General features: G+C 52.3%; 2 protein-coding genes across 4 annotated transcripts in view; one reads left to right on the top strand and one right to left on the bottom strand.

Moving 5' to 3' along the window:
• Nucleotides 1-3: 3 nt before the first annotated feature.
• On the bottom strand, nucleotides 4-21027 carry Nos3 (nitric oxide synthase 3). The gene is made up of 26 exons (XM_050123708.1): nucleotides 20834-21027; nucleotides 18580-18682; nucleotides 18058-18206; nucleotides 17783-17945; nucleotides 16496-16587; nucleotides 16275-16416; nucleotides 15198-15337; nucleotides 14911-15085; nucleotides 14314-14415; nucleotides 13586-13780; nucleotides 13398-13471; nucleotides 13103-13247; nucleotides 12415-12519; nucleotides 7743-7810; nucleotides 6965-7081; nucleotides 6692-6866; nucleotides 4438-4570; nucleotides 4242-4320; nucleotides 3946-4133; nucleotides 3263-3435; nucleotides 2757-2967; nucleotides 2589-2676; nucleotides 1792-1913; nucleotides 947-1095; nucleotides 604-798; nucleotides 4-510 (listed from the first exon to the last, which is right to left on the bottom strand). Exons 1-26 carry the CDS (start codon nucleotides 20995-20997, stop codon nucleotides 349-351), a joined length of 3609 nt encoding a protein of 1202 aa, XP_049979665.1. The 5' UTR covers nucleotides 20998-21027; the 3' UTR covers nucleotides 4-348.
• Kcnh2 (potassium voltage-gated channel subfamily H member 2) overlaps nucleotides 719-22860 on the top strand; it is a 63787-nt gene continuing 41645 nt past the window's right edge. The window contains exon 1 of one of the 3 annotated variants that reach the window (XM_050123710.1): nucleotides 719-788. The gene's annotated coding sequence lies outside the window, so the exon portion shown is untranslated. Of the gene's footprint in view, nucleotides 789-4239; nucleotides 4354-7135; nucleotides 7153-22860 lie in introns of those variants that run through there. The other 2 variants (XM_050123712.1, XM_050123711.1) reach the window with 2 other exon arrangements.

The raw sequence follows: 22860 nt of genomic DNA, 5'->3' as shown, positions 1-22860 counted from the left end.
TTGGCATCTCACGACATCTAGCATGATCTTTTATGATAAATCTCCAATAAATACCGGGATGATATAGACTTCAAAGTTAAAATACTCCAGAGAGGGATAAAGGAGTCTACAGTCCATCAAAAACATACCTAGAGGGCCAATACCCTAAGATGAACCTTCAAGCCAGAGGAACCTTCAAGATGTAGGCCGAATCCCTCCCTGCCTAGGTGAACTGGAGAGATTAGAGTTCGTATATCCGCAGTCTCGCGACTCATGCTTGTAGGCATTCTCAAGAGAGGGTGGCTGGCTTTGGTCAGCCGAACAGAGTGAGACAGTCCCTCTCTCCGAGAACTGGAGGCGAAGAGACTGTCACGAACCCAGGGTTTCTGGGCCGGGAGGGTCGAAGGACCAGGGCACTGCACCCCGCAGCTGTCGCTCCTGCAAGGAAAAGCTCTGGGTGCGTATGCGGCTTGTCACCTCCTGGGTGCGCAGTGTAAGCCCGAAGATGTCCTCGTGGTAGCGTTGCTGATCCTGAGAGGAGGAAAAGAGACCGGTTGACCGACCAGAACATGAGCAGCCAGCATAGACCTACCCTAGCCAAGCCCGGGCCCGCTCCCTTCGTACCCGCAGCACGCCGATGACGTCACCGGCCTCGTCCAGCTCCATGTCGCCCTCTGTTGCCAGAATTCGCTGCACGGTCTGCAGGACGCTGGTTGCCATAGTGACGTCGCCGCAGACAAACATGTGTCCTTGCTCGAGGCACAGCACGCGGTGAACCTCCGTGGCCAGCTCTGTCCTCAGGAGGTCCTGTACGTAGGTCTGGGGGCGGGATGAGAGGCGGGCCTTGCGGTGAGAACACCCATGCTGGGGATGTGTCTAAGGGGAGGGTTGGGACTGGGTGGGGGGCTTGGGGACCGCCCAAGCCTGGTAGCGCCATCTGCCATCTCTACCGCCTGCTGCCTGGTACCTTAGGGCTGCCAGGATCCCTGGAATAGGCGGTGAGGATGTGTCCAAAAACCCCGCGCTTCTGGGCATCCAGTACTTCGTCTCGGTAGAGATGGTCGAGTTGGGAGCATCGGCAGCCAAACACCAAAGTCATGGGGGCAGGCTGCAGCCCTGAGAGCAATAAGGTGGTTTGAGAGGGCCTCCTTCCTCTGGAGGAGCCTTGTTATCACCACCTCCAGGCCACGCTTGCCCAGGGTGCCAGCCAGGCTTTTGGGTTGGAGCAGCCACAATCTTGGCTGTTCAGCCTCTAGGGGCAAATAGGGTGCTTTCACCCAGAACCTGTCACACCTCTGATTTACATAAGGAAATAGGCATTCAGGCAGCCGAACCAGGAGTGGAACTCTGCTATAACCTGCTCTATCTACTCAATACTGTACCCAAGGCCTGTGTGACATCCCAGGTTCACTTAACTCCAGGCCCAGCTTCGTATTCTTCTGTACCTTTCAACCATCCTCTCCCACACAACCTTCTCTTATTGACACCTGAGCAGAACACTGATAGGGTTAGACTGGGTGGCCCTAGATGAGCTCTGAGGGTTAGGAATCTAGCTGGAGCTGTCTCCTGTCTGAATTCCTACCCTATCCCCTCCTTCTTTACCCTCAGTCCACTTCAAATCCTATTATATGCAGAGGGACCACCAGGAAGGCAAACAAACAGGACCCAGACCTCTCCTCTCCTCCCCTCCCCATTAACTAGCTTCTTTTCACCTTTGGTCCTACTTTTTTTTATGGTCATTTCCTCCAGCCTCCCTCCTTTCCTCCTTGGCTCTCTTCTGACTTCCAGGTGCACCCTTCGCCCCAGCCTCACCTTTGATCTCAATGTCATGTAATCTTTCCTGCCAGAATCCCCGGAAGGGTGCGATGCCAGTCCCTGGGCCCACCAGGATGCAGGGCAAGTTGGGATCAGGTGGCAGCCGGAAGGAGGGAGCCCTAGGCAGAGAGAGTCTATTAAGGCCTCTTTTCTTCACCCACGACCTTATACATACCCACCAAACTTTGGCTGTATAGACAAGAAAGCCGAAGGCCCAATAACAAACGACATGGGTTTCTTTGTTGTTGTTTTGTTTTAGGCAGAATTTCACTATACAATTGTGGTTGGTCTGTAACTTGCTTTGTAAACAAGGTTGGTCTCAAACTCACAGAAATCTGCTTGCTTCTGTCCTCCAAGTGTTGGATTAAAGGTGTAGAACCACTGTGCCTGCTAAAAGCCTAGACTTTTTAACATAGTCTGTAGCCAAGGACACAGAGAGACATGTAGGGGGCTATACTTTCACGAAGCACTAGGGCCACTGGCTAATCCATGTTGTTTCTGGCAGTTCTGGTTTCAGGGGCAGGACTCTGCACTGTTATTGAGGTTCAAAGCTCAGCCATAGTTGTGAAGTGACCCAGAAACCCCACTGTTCTTGATGTACTAATGGAGGACCTAATTACCAGCTAATCCTGTGTGGCACCCCTCCCCCCTCCATGCAAACACACACACACACACACACACACACACACACACACCTCCTCACTGGTCCCTGCCATGCACGTAGCACTTTCTCACCCCTGCCTGGACACAGATGACCTCTTCTACCCCTTCCCTACCCCAGAGGCCTCACTTACCCCCTGATGAAGCAGGGCACCAGGTCTCCTGCCTTGAGTTGACTCAGCCACGTAGAACACACCCCATAGTGCAGAGGGCCCAGCCCATCTAGGGATTAGGAGGAGAGGCCATTTCAGAGGTCTATCTTGGTCTTGCCAAGACCAGGCACTTCCAGCTCCCAGCCTCACCCTGGGTTCGATACGCCAGCACAGCTACGGTGAGATGGATCTCTCCTGGGTGGGTGCTGGGTGCTGAGCTGACAGAGTAGTACCGGGGCTGGAGCAGGGGCAGCTGGGTGAGGATCAGAGGGGCAGGCAATGCCACTGATGGGAACTGCTCCAGCACCTCCAACAGTGTGGGGCAGCGGAACCACTTCCACTCTTCATAGCGCCGGGGGTCCTGGGGGCAGATATGCTGAGCTGAGGACCCAGCAGTCCTGGCCAGAGTGACCCCTACCTATCTGGGCCTCCTTAGCATTTATCCATGGTCAGTTCAGGCCAACACACACCCTTGAAGACCCAGAGCAACCAGAGATGTCAGCCTGGAGACAGGCCTTAAAGCACTGGTGCATATTGGTCAGGAGAAGCAAGTCCAGAGAACTTGGCATGTATGGAGTACTTCTTTTCACTGGATATCCCCCAATTTATTTATTATCCTCTGGTCTAGCCTCTGCTCCCCACAGCATGGCCCCCACCTGGCTGAGGGCCTCCAGCTCCTGCTGTTCGCTGGACTCTTCTGCCAGGGTGCTGAGAAGTCGAAGGAGGCGAGGGCTGGGCGGGGAAGTGATGTCCAGGAAGAAGGTGAGAGCCTGGCGCAGCGTACATGGGGGCAGCCGGGGGTCCCGTACCCAGCCAGGGGGAGGGCCACCTGGGAGTGATGCACAGAGGGGATCACTGAGGCTGGGTGGTCTGAACTGAAGTTCCCTTTGTTGACTTTTGGGGGACTGACCAGGTGTTACTGTGTCTTATTGGAAAACCTGTCCTTGAATGGTGGCGTGCGCTTTTCTGAGCAGCTCTGATATGATATAAGCAGGGCTGGGGGGGGGACCCTGGCTAAACTGGGTTTTTCTGATCTCCTCTGCCTGTAACCCCATCAGGTTATCTTATCTCCATGCATTTGTTGTGGAAGGAGATAGGCCAGCTACGGAGAAATTAGACTGTGGGGAGGCTGAGGCTGGAAGGAGACCTTTAGGGTGCTTGGTGGGTTCTGGAAAAGGGCCACATGCAACAAGGCCATCCTAGTTAGAGTGGCAGCTAGGTCCAGGTAGTACCTAGGTGTGAAGCATGGTGGTAACCCTGTGGGCACTGAGCACCATAGGATCCTGTGCCAGGGGACGCAGCAGGCTCTTACTCATCCACCCCAGGCCACAATCCTCACCAGGGCTGCCCTTTTCCAGTTGCTCCACGGCCACAGGCTCTGTGGATGGCGGAGGGTCCTCCACTCTGCTCAGCAGTGCCTCCACTAGGCCGGGTCGGTTGGGTGGGCACACACCTATGTGGTCCCCTGGCTGGTACTGCAGTCCCTCTTGGCCACCAGTGTCCAGGCGCACCAGGATTGTGGCTCGGCTAGGAGTGTGAAGGGAGGAGTTACTGAGGTCAGAAAACAGGGAGGAGGAAGGAGGAATGTGGGAGGACCCTAACAGTGAGGAGAATGGGGCGAGCCATATTCCTCACGTGGATTTGCTACTCTGTAGGTTTTCCACAGAGAGGATCGTAGCCTGGAACATCTTCCGCCTATGCACATGGGTCAGCCCTGGGGAGCAAGAGAATAAAGGGGTCTGAGCAGGTGAGTGGGTCTTGGCCTGTGAGGGAGAATCCTAGGACCACCCCCGCTCCACTCAGCAAGGTCAGGTTGAGGTCATGGTTGTACCTGGTAGTAACTGCAGGCTCTCAGCCTGGGTACTCAGTCGGTATCTCTGGCGCTTCCAGCTGCGTTTGGGGCTGAAGATGTCTCGGGCGGCAGCCTTGGCATCTTCTCCCACACAGAAGGTCTCACAGGCGGCCTGAGGGATGAGTAGTGAGGGCCTAAGGCTCCTTGCCTCCAGGAAGCCTCAGTGTATTAAGGGAGTATTAAGGGAGGTAGGGCTGGGCCTGCTGGTCATCTGCAGTCTCTTTTCATTTCAGTCAGGGCAGCCCAAGTTCCTAGCTGTGGGGTCAGCACCCACATTGGTGACAGGGAGACCAAGGCTGAGGTTGTCGCTGACCATGGCACTTTATTTTCTAGCTCATTTGGCCACTATCATAGGGCCCTGACTTGTCACACCTGCTTGTCTGATGAGTACTGACGCCACGTTCCCGAGAGCACACTGTTGGGCATATAGTAGTACCTCAGTGAAGGCAGCTATGAACTCGGACCTGAGTCTGGATTCTCTCGGGACCTAACATCTTCTATGTCTCAGTTTCCCATCTTGACCCTTCAATTAGGTTCCAGCAAAGATGAAATAAGATACTTCTGTTTTCAGAGGCAGGGTCTTTTGTAGCCCAGGCTGGCCTCTAACTTGCAGTGTAAAAAGGGATGGCTTTGAACTTCTGTTTCTCCTGTCTCCACTTCCTAAGTGCTGTGCTTACAGGAGTGTGCCACCACACTTGGTTTCTGTAGTGACAAGGGCTGAGGCTAGGGCTTAGTGCATGCTGGGTAAGCACTTTGCCACTTGAGCGACACCCCCCATCCCTCTCTGAGATGCTTCATGCAAAGCCCTTAGGACAGTGTATGCAGAGGGCTGTCTTGCTGTAGGAGGGGAGGGATCCTGTTCCGTCTGTCTGCTTCTGGTCAGGGACAAATGGACAAGCAGCTTGCTGTTCCAGCCTTGAGATTCAGGGCTCCCTGCGGTGGGCTGGGTCTTTTCTCCAGGTTGTTACTGTTTCTTTTCAAGAGTGTGCAGCCTTCTATCTCTTCCTTCCTCCCTGGGCCCCTCCCTTCCTTCCTATCCCCACTGCTACTGTCCCAGTGAGCCTGTCTTCCTGCTCCTCAGAGGCTTTCATTCATCTGTATCACCACAATTATAAAACATCTCACTGTGGGCTCACCTTGCTCAGAAACTTCCAGCATCTCCATTTTCTCTAGTCTCTGGGTGGTATTTTCTATTTCTCTTTTTTCAATCTTGACCTTTTCCTTCCAAGCAAACCCCCTGGTTTCTTGCATTGGGTCTAGACTAACAAAAACTGAGTCCCAAATGGACAGATGTGGGGGCTTCCTCACTGATTGAGAACTGTCAGTGTGACGAAGACGCTCTGGGGGAGTTCCCTGGGATACTTCTCTGTCCAGAACCAGCCCTTCAGACCAGGCACCAGGGCTGCTCTCAAGCTTTCTGGAGTTCCTACTGGCCTGAGCTTTAGCCCTGACCTCTGAATGACCCTCTGGGCCCTGTCTTTCTTCTTCCATTTTGCCTGCTTTGAGTAGGAGTCCTGATATGGAATTTCCCTCTGTATGCTATGAATACTTTTTTTTTCTTTTTTAACCATTGGTTAATAAAGAAGCTTCTTCTGCCTATAGCAGGGCAGAATATAGCCAGGCTGGAAGAGATACAGAGAGAGAATAGGCGAAGTCAGAGAGACAGTCACCATAATCTTACCCAGTAAGCCACAGCCTTGTGGTGATACACAGAATAATAGAAATAAGTTAAGATATAAGAGCTAGCCAATAAGAAGCCTGAGCTAAAATACCAAACAATGTTGTTTTAATTAATTAATATAGTTTCTGTGTGATTATTTGGGTCTGGGCGACCAGGAAATGAACGAGTAGTCTCCTACTACAGAGTCCTGGTGCCCTGACTTTATTCCTTTGTGCACCCACTGGTTGGGGCAGCTTATGGCTATCTGAGGAGCCCTTCTGTAGGCCCTGCCTGTTCTTTTTTGCCATGTTTCTAGCCTGATGTGGTGCCTCTGTTGGTAGTACCTGTTGTCCACTACTTGGGGCTGATTCCAGAAGGGCCGGCTATTGAGTGGCAAAATTAAGGCAAGTTTGGAAAAGAACAGGGCAAGGCCAGAGAACCAGATTAGGAAGTCAGTGAGCATCTAGTCTCAGTATTTCAGGGTTCAACTACAGAAGCCTGGAGGAGGCATCTCAGGTCAGACTCAGAACAGAGGTTTGCCCAGGGTCAGATATAGGGCACCGGGGTGCTCACCTGGAAGGCTGCCTGGGCCCAGCCTCGGAAAGCCTCCTCCTGGCCGCAGAGCTCATCACCCTGGCCCAGCTGCAATAGCCGTTCCCCACCCAGCTCCTCCAGCCTTGTGTCCACTGCCCGAGCAAAGGCACAGAAGTGGGGGTATGCTCGGGAGCCGAGCCCAAAAACACAGAACCTGTGGTACAGGGAACCGTTGTTGAAGTCCCCATGCCAGCCCATGTCTACCCAGGTGGTTTCTCTCTCCCGTTCACCCCCTTTAGTGAGGACCCTAACCTGAGGGTGCCCAGGGCCCCTGCGCTGTCTGTGTTACTGGACTCTTTCCTCTTGCGCCGCCAAGACGATACCAGGGGATCTGAGCAGGAGACGCTGTTGAATCGGATTTTGTAACTCCTGGCAAGAGAGGATAAAGACGGGGTGTCACAAGGAACTGGAAACATGGCCCAGTCCCAGCCAGGGAACAGGTTTGTGGTTCCTACTCCTGGGGTGAGAAGGGTTGAGATGCAGCCTTGAGGTAGTGGTGGAGGGCTCTGCTCTGCCTCTCCTTCTGGAAGAGACCTCAGGATTTTAGGGGGAAGTCATAGGCCAGGTTCCCAGTGACGGTGGCCCTTGTGGCTGGATGGTGTCCAGGCCTCATGCTCTCTGTTCCCCAGCTTGTTGAGAAGGACTTGAGAGACCAGGGTAAGGTCCCTAAGATCTCTCTCTCTCTCTCTCTCTCTCTCTCTCTCTCTCTCTCTCTCTCTCTCTCTCTCTCTCTCTCTTTTTTTTTTGTTCTCTCTCTCTCTCTCTCTCTCTCTCTCTCTCTCTCTCTCTCTCTCTCTCTCTCTCTCTCTCTCTCTCTTTCCGGTTTTTCGAGACAGGGTTTCTCTGTGGCTTTGGAGCCTGTCCTGGAACTAGCTCTGTAGACCAGGCTGGTCTCAAACTCCCAGAGATCCGCCTGCCTCTGCCTCCCCAGTGCTGGGATTAAAGGCGTGCGCCACCACCGCCCGGCAACCTAAGATCTCTCCTTTAGTGTCCCCAATGCCTCTTGTCCCGTCTCCCTGCTCCCACTCACTTGTGCTGTTCTGGCCGAGGGGAGCTGTTGTAGGGCCCCGACATCTCCATCAGTGCTGCTGCGAAGCTCTGTGCAGGGAAACACCATGTGTTTGCATTATGGTTAGTGTTATTTTGTACTATACAGGAGCTTAAAACCAGGCTGGCTGTGTGGATGTGAGCATGTGTGTATGTGTGTAGCCTTGTATCATTGAACAGGCGTGCTTTGACTCACAGAGGGTTACATCCCAACACGTGCACTCTAAGCTGGGAAGGCTTTAACAGGGTGTGCAGCACACCCTTTACCCCTCTCCCCCACACATCTAAACACATCAAGAAAGCACACTAGAGTGTGGTTCTTTCCCTGCAATTGTGGGTAAATGGGAGCTGCCCAACAAGCCAAACAGCATCCCATTCCATGTCTCTAGTCTGGGCACAGATCCAAGTTCAGAATCTTTCTTTCTTTCTTTCTTTCTTTCTTTCTTTCTTTCTTTCTTTCTTTCTTTCTTTCTTATCTTCCTTCCTTCTTTCTTTTTCTTCTTTTTTTCATGATAGGGTTTTTCTGTATAGTCCTGGCTGTCCTGGAACTAGCTCTGTAGACCAGGCTGGCCTCAAACGCACAAATATCCACTTGCCTTTGCCTCCTGAGTGCTGGGATTAAAGATGTGCGCCATCACCACCCAATGAAATAATTTCTAATGGACTCATATTGCCATATCATAAAGTAAAAGTCACAATTGAAACACACTAAATTGGAGGCTATTTGTACTTACATAGGTGCATATAGTTTGTTTTTTAATGGAACCATGTAATTCTTGCTTGCTTTTTTACCAGTGACTATTGTGGATAGCCTTCTAAGCCAATATCTTAAGCTTGGCTTAATTCTCTTTTCTGAGATTTATTTCTTTTATTTTATGCATGTGAGTGTTTTGCCTGCATGTATGTTTGTGCACCGTGTGCATGTCTGGTACCCATGATGGCAAGAAGAAGGTGTCAGATCCCCTGGAACTGGAATTAAAGATGGATGTGAGCCACCATGTGGGTGTTGGGAATCAAACTTGGGTCCTTTGGAAGAGCAGTTGGTGCTCTCAAATGCTGAGACATCTCTCTAGCCCTTTGACTTCTTTATGGTGGCTATATCCTCCTCCCATATTTGCCTGTATGGTGGTATATGACATTCTATGACTGAAGAAGGACACTGGGTAGCCTATGAACCGTTAGTTCTCCAACATCCTCACCCACATACCATACATCTTTGTGAGGCTCAGTCAAGTGGTCTTTAGAGGTGGGGTGGCTGAATGAGGACTTTAAAAACTGGGTGGACATGCCAGGTGTAATACATGCTTCTAATCCAAACAGGTTGATCTGTATGAGTTTGATGCCTGTCTGGTCTACACAGTGAGACCCCATCTCAAACAAAACAAAACAATGGACAATGACCGGTGAGAGGGCTCACCAGGTGAAGATGTTTGCTCTACATGAGGGGAACCTGAGATTCATCTGTGGAGCCCACCTAAGAGTGGAAGGAGGGAACCAACTTCACAAGGGTCCTCTGACTTCCACACACATGTCACAGTGTACGCACGCACACACACGCACACACTCAACCTAATAGTCAATTCTTGGTGGGGTGGTCAAGTCCTACTTGAGTGGCGAGGGAAGAAAGCTCATTCTTGTCCACATCAACACTGGGCACGAGCAGCCCCCAGCACTTTACCAGCTTTGGAATGGACAGAGCATCAGGGCCTGATGGAGTGTAGGGTGGTTATTTAAGTGGGCCACCTCAGAAGGCTCTTTTACATTTTGGTGCCACCATGGAAACAAGTTAGAAATCACACAAAACACAGCTCCTAAATGCTAACTATAGATCAGCTGGGGGTTGTTTCTGTGGGGTTACTCTAGTCAGCACACGAGACCTGAACTTCAGGATTTTTTTTTTTTTTTTTGAGACAGGGTCTCATGTAGCTCAGGCTTGATTCTAATTTGCTATATAGTGAAAGATGACTGTGACCTTCTAATCCTCCTGCCTCCAACTCTTGAGTGCTGATATTACATATATGCCACCACACCCGATGAATGTGGTGCCAGGATTCAAACCCTTTGAATATGCTAGTCAAGTACCCTACCAATTGTCCTATGTCCCCAACCTTGAGCTCCGTGTGTGAATGACTTAGAGTAAGTACATAATCATGTAGGTGTTCACAGATCAGACGTGTGTGTGTGTGTGTGATCAGCATCCCTCATGAAGTAGTGCCAGCATCCTGAAGTCACCTTTGTGCCTCATACTAGTCTCCTGATAGAGAACCCCTCCTGGGTTAGAGTTGCCTGGTTTTGAACTTCAGTCAAAGTGGATTCTACCATATGTATTCACGGCCTGTTTCATTTTTCATCTGTATTGTGTGTTGTAATTTGTTCACACTGCTGTACCGCATGTGAGTTTATCAGTGTTTATCCAATCTATTGTTGATTGACACTTGAATTGTTTCCAGTGTGGGTGTTATGAGCAATGCTGCCATAAATATTCTTGTTCATATCTTTGGTATATATACTCTGTTTTCTGTGTGATATATTTCTACATTTCTTCCTCTAAAAAATTTGGGCGTGAAATTGAAATGCTCACATCTCAAAAGCGTGTTTTAATCTGGTCATTTGACAGTTTGAAAAAACAAAATAGAACCCCTCCCCCCCCAAAAAAAACAGTTAAACTTACATCTTCCCTATGACCCAATAATTCCACTCCCGGGTATTTATCCAAGAGAAATGAAAACACAAGCCCACAAAAGCCTGCTACAAGAATGTTCTTAACAGTTTTATTCATAATAACCCCAAATTGGAAACAGTCCAAGTGTCTATCAACAGAAGAATGGATAAACAAGCCGGGGCTGTTCACACAGTGAACACCACTCAGCAGGGGAAGAAAGTACTGAGCCATGGACAGGGACAAACCTCCAAAACAGGCAGAGTGACCGAAGCCACAGCACTTGCACTTCCGAGACCCATCTATCTGCCATGACTGGAGACTGACTTGGAGAAGCTGACGAGGCTTTGGGAGGGGGCGGGGCGCATGAAATGCTCTGTGTCTCATTGGGATTGTGGGTCACACACACCACTTCTCTGCTTCAAAGCTAAATCATGACGCCACTTACGGCTTAGTGTTTGTCCCTCCAATCTTGTGTTAATGACATTTGGAGGTCAGACTTTTGGAGAGGGTTGGGTTGAGAGGGCTCTGCCTTCATGAGTGGTTTCATCTACTCACGGATTAATGGATTAATGAGCTGTATTGGGAAGCCCTGCTATAAAAGCGGCCCTCTCTGGAGCGTTCCTACTGTCTTGCTGTGTGATGCCTCTGCCTGTCATGATGCACAGGGAGGTCCCTCCAGACACCAAGTAGATGCTGAGACAGGTGTTTGGGTTTGTTTGTTTGTTTTAAATCTTTTATTGCTCTTATTTTAACTTGCATGCATGCACATCTTTACAATGTATAGAGGTCAGAGGACACTTTGCAGGAGTTGGTCCTGTTCTTTTGTCTAGGTCTTGAGGATAGAATTCAGGCCCTCAGGCATGGCAGCAAGTGCTTTTACCGACTGAGGCATCCACCTCTTCTTACCTGACCCAGTTTCTGTTTGTTGTTGTTGTGGAGACAGGGCCTCATTATGTAGATAAGGCTAGCCTGAACGCCACCTGCCTCTGCCTCCCTAGTATTGGGATTAAAGACATTCCTGTTTTGGAGTCTCCTGTAGCCCAGACTGGCCTTAAACTCAGTTTTGCTGTAGATAACCTGAAACTCTTGATCCTCCTGCCTGTGCCTTTCAAGATTACATTTTTTTTTTTTCGAGACAGGGTTTCTCTGTAGCTTTGGTGCCTGTCCTGGAACTAGCTCTTGTAGACCAGGCTGGCCTCGAACTCCCAGAGATCCGCCTGCCTCTGCCTCCCTAGTGCTAGGATTACAGGCGTGCACCACCACTGCCCGGCTCAAGATTACATTTGATACCACACCTGACTCATGGTGCTCTGTTTCAGTTTGCTTATTTTAAATAAACAAACATTATAGCCAGGGAAAGGGCTTCAGTCAGAATTCAAGCTTGCTGGGAGCCGTTTACCTTTGGATTCTAGAGGAGGGACTCGGCACTCATAAGGGCTCTGACATCTGAGATGGGAACAGATGAGCAGGCGGAAATGCCTCAAACTCGGGCACAGAGCACACCACGGGAAGATAATGGTTATCCATAAGGCGTTTGATGGCCTCGGATTTTGTTTAAGCCATGTTGAGCAAGTGAAGCTATCTAATCCGTGTTGGCACCCGGAGAGTGCACATGCCTCTTTTCAGAAAAAGAAAAGGGACAGTTACAGCACTGAAGTGAGCAGGCAATCCTTGTTTTTCTCATTTGTTGAGACCTGAAGGCACTCTTTGGTCAGCCAGGAAGTGCCTGCCTCCATGAAAGAGTTGCACTGATAATAGGGACATAAGAGTCAAGGTTCCAACAGCCAGTTCCCATTCCCGTCAGGAAGTGGGGCTACTTCATCAGATTTATTTTCCGTCCTGGTGCATGTGTGTGCGTGCTTGTGCATGCATGCACACATGTGTGTGTGTGCGAGTGTGTGCATGGGTGTGTATAGTATGTATGGCTGCTCCCTCCCGTCCAGCTGCTCCTGTTTCTAGTCTCTCCTCACTCTCTCCACCCTGAAAGCCTTACCTCTCCATTCTCCGGGGGATCCCCATTCCCAAAGGTGCTGGTCACCACCAACACCAGTGCCTCATGCTCCAGGGACACCACGTCGTACTCATCCATGCACAGGACCTGTGGGGAGGAGAAGATGGATGCTGGGACTTGTCCCGCTGCTGTCCCTGTCCTCACTTAGGCTGCCTTGGGAAGACAGGGCCTGACTGAATCCTGGATCCTTGGAGATCTTAGTTTGCTTTCTTTCTTTTTTTTTTTTTTTTTTTTTTTTTTTTTGGTTTTTCGAGACAGGGTTTCTCTAGCTTTGGTGCCTGTCCCGGAACTAGCTCTGTAGACCAGGCTGGCCTCGAACTCCCAGAGATCCGCCTGCCTCTGCCTCCCGAGTGCTGGGATTAAAGGCGTGCGCCACCACTGCCCAGCTGATTTTAGTTTTCTTTGTGAAGCCCAACTTTTACCTTTTTTGAGGCAAGGTCTCCTGTAGCCCAGGTTAGCCTTGAGCTCACACAGAGTTGTAGTCAAGGATGACCTTGAAGCCTTGCTCCTCTGGACTCCACCTCCCAAGTGCTAAGATTACAGGGACTCACCACCATTCTGGACTTGACATGAACCTTTCCTTTTAACTCTCTCATCATCTAGGCACCTCTGAAGAGGTAGACAGACTCTTTCCCCTTTCCAGCCCCTGCCTCCCAGGCCACAGTCCTACCCGGGGATCAAATGCCTTCCGGAAGAGCCTCCCCAACTGCTGTGCGTAGCTCTGGGCCCGGCCAGTCTCAGAGCCATACAGGATAGTCGCCTTCACACGCTTCGCCATCACAGTGCCCATGAGTGATGCAGAGATCTTCACTGCACTGCAGGCAAGGGTGGGGTGAGGGCATCCCATGCATAAGGACCAGACCTCCCAGGTAGGGGTCCAGACCTCATCCCAGCAGTCTGGGGGTACCACTACTGGGCTTGTTCCCCTAAAGTATGGAGAAGGGATGTATTCCCAGGGTACCCACTTGGCCACTTCCTTGAAGGTCTTCTTCCTGGTGATACCTGCGCCCTTTGCTGCACTTCCCTTCCATGGGTCAGGCTGCAGAAAAGTGATCGGGTGGGGGAGGGGAGGAGCATGGAAGACAAAAGTTAGCAGTCCTTGTGGGCTGCCTAGAGTTGTGCTAGGTGGGCAAGAGCCAATCAGGTTGGGTACCTGGTAGTGGAAGGCAGGGGACAGGAAATAGTTGACCATCTCTTGATGGAAGACAGGAGTGAGGCTGCCTGAGATGGGGGGTACAATCCAGGCCCAATCAGCGGGGCAGCCCCCTCTGGCCTTCTGCTCATTCTCCAAGTGCTTCATGAAGGAGGCTGTGGCGGCATGGTGGTCTACAATGGTCACTTTGGCCAGCTGAGGTGGGGACAGGAAGAGGCTGGACTCAGAAATGCCCTAAAGATCCCCCACCTTTTCTTTATCGCTGTCAGCCTTGCCTGTGCCTTGGTCACTGCAAATGACATTTTGCAAATGTCCCCACAAATCTCTGCAGATTGCATAACCATGCTCCAGGTTTTAGCAAGGAGAGCAGCCCTGATTTCCAGTGTCTGTGTGCTTTGCCACGAGGGCTGGGTGCCGAGATAGACCTGGGGCCTCCCAGGCTACCGCTCTGCCACACCCTCAGGTCCTTCCTCAACCCTTTCAACAAAGGTATTCACCAGGCATTGGTTTCCTCGCCAACCCCCCTCCCCTGTATTATGACCCTCCCATACCCAGCATGCTTTCTACCCTAGTATTCGAGATTCCAGATGCCAACGGGTCCCACAGTATGCCTGTGTCCAAAGCTGCAGGTACAATGTGCCCCATGACACACGGGCTATAGCATATCACAACCCTGCTCAGTTTCTGTGTCCCCTAACCCCCCCTTGCTCCCAGCTGGGCCCATGTACCTGGTAACTGTGCAGTACAGCCACGTTAATTTCCACTGCTGCCTTGTCTTTCCACAGCGAGGAGGTTGTCCGAGTGTCTAGATCCATGCAGACAGCCACATCCTGGGACAAGTTGTACAGGGTAGGGACAGAGCAGCAGGAGTGGATAGGAGGAGGGGGTGAGAGGAATACCACCCTCCAGTGTTTTGCCCACCAAGGTACTACGTGGCGGAGAGGGCAAGTCCCTTCTCAGCACTGGCCCTTCATTTCCCTTCTCCGAAATGGGTGTAAACCTTTTCTGGGAAAAGGTCCCCTTTGAGCCAGGCATGGTGTTCAAGTCTATACTTCCAGCTGTTGGGATGCTGGTGCAGAGAGATTACCATGAGTTCAGGACCAGCCTGGAAACACTCACGCAAGCACACACTGCTTTGAGAATCTAATGAGCTATCCTCTACATGCGTCCTCACTTCTACTGTTCTTTCTTCCCAGTTTTGGGGACTCCAAAGCTCACCCACATCCCTGGACCAGACTCAGCTCACATTTTCCCATGGCCGGCCCTCTGGGTTGGGGGAGGGGTGGCACACAGCTTCATGTTCCCTTCCCTCAGCATCCCCTTACCTCAAGTATGTTGTAACGGTGAGGGTCACACAGGTCCCTCATGCCAATCTCTGAGCTCATGTACCAGCCGCTGAAAGGGGCAGCGGGGAACTCCAGGCCCCCGATCTCCAGAAGCATGTTGGACACAGCTGGGAGGGCATACCAACGCAGGCCAAGGGCGGCAAACCACTCTAGCCTAGGGTTTCGGGTTCGAATTAGCCTCTGTGTAGAGCTGCCATGTGCCCCTCACAGTCCTTCTTCAAAGGACTCCGGGTAGTCCCACGCCCACCCTGTCCTTTCATGCTCACGTGGGGTGCTCCAGAGGCACCTCGAGGACCAGCTCTGGGGGCAGGGTGAAGAGCTCTGGGGGCTCATCGGGAGCCTGGAGTAGCAGGGGCAGCACATCAAAACGGCCATTTCCTGGGGCCCAGCCGTGTTGGATACAGAGCTGTGGGAAGCAGGCAGAGAAGAGTTCAAGGGAATCCTCACCATTAGCCATTCCCCATTCTTTACTTCAGGGACTCCTCAGCAGCTGGGTCTTTGTATCCACTGGAGGACCCTGTCCTTTTATAGTCAAGGCTTTCCTTGCACTCCTGACCCTCCTGCTTCAACCTATCAAGAATTACAGAAATGCACCACCATGCCTTGCTTCCCATCTTTCACCCCAAGGAAGGTCCCCTCCTGCTGCTCCCTTGGTGCTCTTCTCTGCATTCGATGCTGTGTGCCCTGGCTTTCCTATCCTCGCAAGCCTGGGCGCCCACTTGTCATGAATACTCGTGGCTGTCAACTTGACGCACCTGGGAAGAGGAAACTTCAACTGAGGAATGGCCGCCATCACCAGACTGGCTTGTGGCCACGTCTACAGGGGACTTTTATTGATCACTGATTAATATAGGTGACCCAGCCCACTATGGCCAGCGCCTGGGTTGTCTGGGCCTGAGGCATTTATAGAAGGTAGCTGAGCAAGCCAGTTAACATTTCTTCGTGGCCTCTGCAGGTTCCTGCCTCCAGGCCCCTGACTTTCTTCAGTAATGGAGTGTGACCCGTGAGTTGTAAGAGGAAAGAAAATCTTTCCTCTCCAGATTACTTTTGGTCAATGTTTTACTACAGCAATAGAAAGCAAAGTAGGTTGGGTGGAGGTGGCGCACGCCTGTAATCCCAGCACTCGGGAGGAAGAGGCAGGCAGATCTCTGTGAGTTCGAGGCCAGCCTGGTCTACAAGAGCTAGTTTCAGGACAGGCTCCAAAACTACAGAGAAACCCTGTCTCAAAAAACAACAACAACAGAAAAGAAAGAGAAAGAAAAGAGAGAGAGAGAGAGAGAGAGAGAGAGAGAGAGAGAGAGAGAGAGAGAGAGAAAGAAAGAAGAAAGAAAGTAGTATACCACCTCAGTGATCTCCACATTGGCAGGGTCCCCTCGCACGGAGCCATCCTGCTGTCTATAGCCTGCATAGCGCACCAGCTGGCTGTTCCAGATCCGGAAGTCTCCTCTGCCAGGGCAGCGCTGAGGGAACACTGTGATGGCTGAACTGGCAGGGGGAATGAAGCTGGTTAGAGCCCCTTCACTGCTGCCTGGGGTAGGCTTGGGCCTGGGGTGGGGTCACTCACCGAAGATTGCCTCGGTTTGTTGCATACTTAATATGGTTGCAGATGTAGGTGAACATTTCCTGTGCGGTCCTGCAGTCCCGGGCATCAAATACCTGGGCCCAGAGGGGATGGGTCAAGGATGTAGGAGACAGGTGAGGTTTTGAGTGCCAGCTCCAGAAGAGTGCTGGCACAGGGCTTGTTGGGAAGGAGGCGGGGTCTGGAGGAGCTACCCACTGCCCTACTGAGCCTCCTTTGCCAGACAGCCCCACTTGCCCAGAACAGCCTGATTTTCCCAGGACACATCTCCCCACTCCCCTCAGGGCAGACTTGAACACCAGCACAGAGGGGCACCTGCTCACTGCTGAGTGGATGTCTGGGGAAGGTTTCTATTTGACAGGGACCCCACATAGGGGTATTGGCATTGAGTTGCTCATTGGTCAGAGTGCTCATGCTGAGGCAGGTGACCATCCAGCTCCCTTGAGCCAGTACAGTGACGGAAAGGGGAGGCTGTAGTAGGTGCTTCTAGGGACCTTGTCCATGGCATCCTGACGCTAGGAGAAGGCTGGGAGGTTCTATCCTGTCTGAGGGGGAGGAAACTTGTGAAGGGTAGGGGTGGCGGTGGTTGACCAATGGCTAAAGGAGGGACACAGCAGGGAGTAGAGCTTATTATGAAAGCTTGAAGGGTTCAAAGTTGAACTAAAGCTTTGAACCACTTAGAGGGTTGGGCAGGCGGTAGACAGATTGTTCTGATTTTATTGGCGATGCCTTTGGCATGGCCGAGTGTGTGGCTTTCGTCCACATTCTTTCGCGGCCACTTACAACCCAGGAGGCCAAGGTCATGAGTTCCCCTTTAGGCCCTTGGCTTCTCTCAGTGCTGAGGCTGTTCCAGTAACCAGGCTAGTTCTGTGGTGTGTACCCGTGTGAAGGAGGGTTGGGACTGAGGCTACAGGGGACCTCAGGGGAGGTGGGTGTGAGTTGAAGGCCTCCAGGAGGAGCAAGTTAGCTTTTCCAGCAACATTTCTCGTCCTCTCTACCAACTGTCCTCATTTACTCAGGGAGCCTCAGTATTCTGCCTTGCTTCTGCCAAGGACTGCAGGGTTTGATCACCACGCCTTAGTCAATAGGCTGAGGACTATCCCGTAGCATCCAAGGATGGAGCTGATCCCTTTAGCTTTCTCAAAAGGCAATAGATAGGGATGGGTCCACTGCCTCACACCCACCCCTCAGGGAGGCCGCAGGAGCTTCCTGTGGCTCTCTTTTTCATTCAGGCCCCTGGTACCCGTCTGGGCATGTACCAGCTGGTTTTACCTGCAGCTTTCCCCACTGGATCCGACCCACACAGCGGGGAGCATTGCGCCAGGCCTGCTTCGCCCCAAATACTAGCTCACTCTCCCGGAGCTGGTAGGTGCCTGTGGCTGCCACCTCAGCCTCCACCTCTTGAAGCCGCTGTTCATGAGCCTCGGAACCACTCCTGGGGAGAGGGGAGGGTCACAAGCCTGGGTGTCAGGACAGTGGAAGGTGTGAGTAGTGATTAGAGGCTTCTCAGGTCAGTGGTGGGGTGCTCCAGTGCAGGAGAGACCCACCTTTTGATGGAGTTGTAGTACTGATTGATGAAGTCCCGGGCCTGACCCAATAGCTGCTCAGTGGGTGAAGGGCCCTGGGTGGGCCGGCTCTGTAACTTCCTTGGAAATACCAGTGATCCCAAGCAGCGTCTTGGGGTACAGGGCCCATCCTGGGCCAGAGGAACAGAGCACATAAAGTCCGGGATCAGGTCAGAGTGCAGGGTGAGCTGTGGTTAGCAAGGGCTGAGGTAGATGCCGAGCAGAGGGAGGGAGGTTTGGGAAAGGATGGACTCAGATCCGGGCTAAGATTGGAAATGGGATGAGGTCAGATTGGCTTAGGGTAGCACTCGGGGCTCAGGGCCAAAGGGTTGCTGAAACCATTGCAATGTTCCTTGACCCCTCTGGCCCTTCCCAATTTTCACAGCTTGTAGACAAGACCAAGTCTAATAAAAAAAAAACCTTGCTCATATGGGTCCCCACCTGGGCCCAGGCCTCTTCCAACCCCTTCCCAGTCCTAGAAACCCGGGTAGGGCCTATCCTCACCTGCTGAGCCTGGGCACTGAGGGTATCATAGGTGATGCTGCCCACTTCCCAGTTCTTCACCCGAGGAAACTTGGGTCCCTCTGGGGGCCGGGTGAGTGGGGGGCTGTTGGGAACCATGGATGGGAGAGAAGTTTATTTCTTTTAGGCCTCTGCACTGTAGCCCAGGGCAGCCTTGTTCATGTCAATAACCCCACAGGGTCATCGTCCACCCACCGCTTCCTGATATTTTCTGTCTGCTCCCACAATGGCCTTGGCAGGTGGGCAGCACCTCTGCCCTCCCTCTTACAAAGGCATCAAGGCTTAGACGAACGGGGTCTCTAGCCTGAGAGTGCACGGGGTGGGGGGTGGTATCCAGACAGCTCTGAGCACTCTCTAGCCTGGAGTGCTGGCCCAGACTGGTCCTCACTGCCTGCGTAGCCTCTATTTTGTCTCCGCTGCATCTGAGGCTCTTTTAGTGTGAATGTACAAGTTGGAAGTTTGGATCCCAGGGAAGCAGTGTTGAGAAGTTAGTGATTTGGGAAGTGAGGTATAGAGGTATAGACTCGATCATTGACAGACTGACTACTGGGTCTACTGGGTTCTAGTGGGGTAAAAAGAAAGAGCTCTTTGTTCTGCTTTCCTGGTCTAGGTGTTCACCATGCTCGTAGATGTCTAGCTTTCTGAACTGCCAGTGGGATGACTGCCCTCGCGTGTGGTGTGTGTGTGTGTGTGTGTGTGTGTGTGTGTGGTGTGTGTGTGTGTGTGGTGTGTGTGTGTGTGTGGTGTGTGTGTGTGGTGTGTGTGTGGTTTGTGTGTGTATGTGGCGTGTGTGTGGCGTGTATGTGGTGTGTGTGGCATGTGTGTGTATGTGGTGTGGTGTGTGTGTGGTGTGTGTGTGTGTGTGTGGTGTGTGTGTGTGTGTGTGGTGTGTGTGTGTATGTGGCGTGTGTGTGTGGCGTGTATGTGGTGTGTGTGGCATGTGTGTGTATGTGGTGTGGCGTGTGTGGTGTGTGTGGCGTGTGTGTGTGTGGTGTGTGTGTGGTGTGTGTGGCGTGTGTGGCATGTGTGTGTGTGGCGTGTGTGTGGTGTGTGTGTGGCGTGTGGTATGTGTCTGTGTGTGGCGTGCGTGTGTGGTGTGTGTGGCGTGTGGTGTGTGTGTGGTGTGTGTGTGTGTGTGTGTGGTGTGTGTGGTGTGTGTGGTATGTGTGTGTGTGTGTGTATGGTGTGTATTGAGACAGGTTTGTCTAGCCTCAAGCTCCATATGACTGAGGATAGCCTAGAATTCCTGAGCCTCTGGCTTCCCCTTCCCAATCACTGGGATCACAGTGGTAGTCCTCCACACTGGCCCCTACATCTCCCTTACCCTGTCTACATTACCCTGTCTTGAGGATCGTATTTTGACAAGTGGATAGGAATAGGCACGGGCCCTACTGAGGGGCCTGAGTGGAGCGAAGCCCCCACAGGGAGTCCCGTCCTCTGATTTTGCTCCCACTCACACCCCTCTTGACAGTAGTCATCGTGTGAAGGGAAGCCTCAGAAGCCTTATCACTTCCTCCCAGAACCGCCTGCCTGCGCAGGAGGAAGGGAGGGACTTGGGGCCCTGGTGTCCCTGAGCTGCTGCACCAGACCCTCAGGTTTGGCAGGAGCCGCTTGGCCTGACACCCTGCTGCGATTTTTGGTCTTTCTTCTTTTCAGGGACTCAGGCCCAGGGAAGATCCCTGAGGGCTAGGGCTGCAGGGTTGTATGTGATAAGGGGCTGTGAGGAGGAGTCCTGAAGGGGGAAAGGGCCTATCGGCTTTGCCTTATCCTCCACCCCAAGTGTTTGGGTCTCAAGTCCCAGCTCTCCCCAGTTCTGTGAAACCCTGCTCCTAGAAGGCTTCTCCCTTGCTCCTGCCTTCTCAAGTTAAGTAGCCATCACTACTGTTTGTTGAAGACTTCCTATGAATTTGGTAAGTAATTCAAGTCCACATTTTATTCACACAGAGGCTCAGAGAGGTTAAGTAACTTGTTTGAAGTCAAACAGTTTTGATAGGTGAGCAACATTCAAACTCTGGCCCAGTTCTGTAGCCGGGCCCCTTATTTCTCACTTTTACCCATTACCTGCCAACTCTGTGTTTGGCCTCTTCTCAGCCATGCAGCTTCATCCTGTCCAGTTCACACTAGCCGCTTTCCGCACTGGTAGCCTGGTCCTTCTGGCTCTCTGCTCTAGGCCTCAGCCCTTCAGAAACCCCCTTTACTCAGAGATCTTACCTGCTCATAGCCATGTGGCCCTCACCTGTGATCTGGTGCTGGTTGGGGCGGGGTCAGGGATGCTGGTGCTTGGCTAGGCTCTGGTGCTGGAGAGGTTGGGCCCTGCTTGCCGCAGAGCCCCAGGCCTAGCCCAAGCCCTAGGCCGCAGGGTGGCCCGGGCTCCTGGCCCACACTCTTCAAGTTGCCCATGCCCGCTGCACCTTGACTCTGCTGACTGCTCTGCTGAGTCCTGGCCTTTTCCTTAGGAAGCAGGGAGGGGGTAGTGGGAGGGGGCTCTCCTATGCTGGCCCTCGCCCCGCCCCTGTCCCACACACAATGGGACAGGAACAAGGCTGGCGGGAGGCTCTAAAACCTCGGCTTCATGCCCGCTGGCCCAGAGGGTGGGGGGCCGGACGCCTGGGTTCCGCCTTGAGGGCGAGAGCTGATAAGTGGGAACCCAGGTGTCCATTAGAGGCCTGGGACTGAGTGTAGGAACTGGTCTTAGGGGGACGGTGGAAAGATGCGTTTGTGGTGTTGGGTCACAGTGGAGGGTCATATCATACTCCTAGTGTCACAGGGATTTCTAGGTTTATCCTGGTCCTCTTGCTCTTTTCCCTTCCTATCCCAACGTCCTTTGGGGGCTTGGGGGCACAGGTTCATAAAAGATGCAGCGCCATTTTTTCCTGTGGCTGGCATTAGGGTATCTTTCCCCCTCCCATCTCAATTTCCTGAAACCCCCACACCCCATGACTCAAAGTGGGGGGGGGGGACACAAAAAGGCAGGAAGCTGCCATCCAGGGCCTCCACCCCCAGTCCTGTTATCAAGTGACGCATGTTTCCCTGGGCAGCAGGTCAGTGGAGAGACCTAACCATCAGGGCGAAGGCAGATGAGTTGGGGGGGATGGGGTGGGCACCGAGTGTGGGCTAGGCAAGCTACAATTCCCAGAATGCAGGGGAGGTACATCCCAGCACCTTTTGGGCACCTTAGGTACAAATGCATGCTGGAGTTTGTAGTTCTGTGCTATCTGAGTACTGGCGGAAAACTATGAGCTAGATATTTGGGTGCACAGGAGTGGAAGCCTTGTGAGTTTGAGACTTCAGAAGCCAAAAAAGATACTATGATAAAGAAACAAAACAGAAGCCTAGAGACAGGGAGAAGCAGAGACTGGGAGAGGCAGACAGGCAGACAAACAAACATGTAGATTTGTGTTGGCTGGACTCTTGACAAGCAGAGGAGGATAAGATTGGAGTGGGTCTGGGTGGGGGGCTGGCAGGATCAGCAGGAAGGAATGGGCTGTGCTGATCTCTGGGGTCACTAAGAAGGTGGGCTCCACCAGTTTGGGGTGGGGCAGGAGGAGGTGAAGGGAGGAGCTTATCCCTGAATGTGAGTGCTGGTCTCCCTGGTGACTGGTGGGAGGGGGAACAGAGGGTCAGCCGCAGCCCTTACTTACCCCAGCTTGCTTTCAGGACTCCTCTTTCCGGGCATCTGGAAAGGAAGCTGTGACTGGCCTCAGTGTCAAGGTTATCAGCACCATCACATGCTGTTGCCTTCAGCCACACATAGTGCCCAGGTCTTTTGACCCCAGGTTTCCCATCCCTTCTTTCTCACCACTACTAGGTCCGTCTATAGCCTTCATTTGAAACCTTCAACTGAAACTAGGGCCAGGGCTACTGTAACATGCCAGGTTATCCTGTCTCCCCAGTTTGCTGTTTGTCTATTATTGATAAATTGGCTTTCTCAAACACTCCCATGCTTTTGTGCCTCCAGGCCTCTGTTAATACTATCCCTCATCCTGCCCAGCTAACCCCCCTATGTGACTGTCTTGATGCCAGGATTCCCTGATGGGCAGGCTGAGACCCCAGAACTCGCTGTATGAGGCCCCTCTCAGCTGCTGTGTCTTTCCTGCTCCCATATACCACACTCATTAGCTTGTTCTAGATCCTTCCCCTGTGCCCTGTTGCTTCTTTTCCTGGTCTATCTGTGGCCCCAGTAATTCTCTTAAACTTCCAATGCCCTGGGTTTGAGACCACTATATAGCCCCAAGGGGTTCCTGCCTTCTCTAGCACCTCTCT

Source organism: Alexandromys fortis, unplaced genomic scaffold, assembly GCF_014885135.2.
Source record: "Alexandromys fortis isolate MF-2015 unplaced genomic scaffold, M_Fortis_MF-2015_v1.1 scaffold_217, whole genome shotgun sequence".
Classification (NCBI taxonomy): domain Eukaryota; kingdom Metazoa; phylum Chordata; class Mammalia; order Rodentia; family Cricetidae; genus Alexandromys; species Alexandromys fortis.
Note: the sequence above shows the minus strand (reverse complement) of the source record. Positions and strands in the feature narration are given on the sequence as shown.

Excerpts from the sequence above, each read along its gene's own strand:
- Nos3 (XM_050123708.1), bottom strand. The coding sequence starts at position 20,997 with ATGGGCAACTTGAAGAGTGTGGGCCAGGAGCCCGGGCCACCCTGCGGC. Across the intron at positions 14,416-14,910 it reads ACCGTTACAACATACTTGAG|GATGTGGCTGTCTGCATGGA; the intron begins GTAAGGGGATGC and ends AACTTGTCCCAG. Across the intron at positions 13,781-14,313 it reads CTGTACTGCACAGTTACCAG|CTGGCCAAAGTGACCATTGT; the intron begins GTACATGGGCCC and ends TCCCCACCTCAG.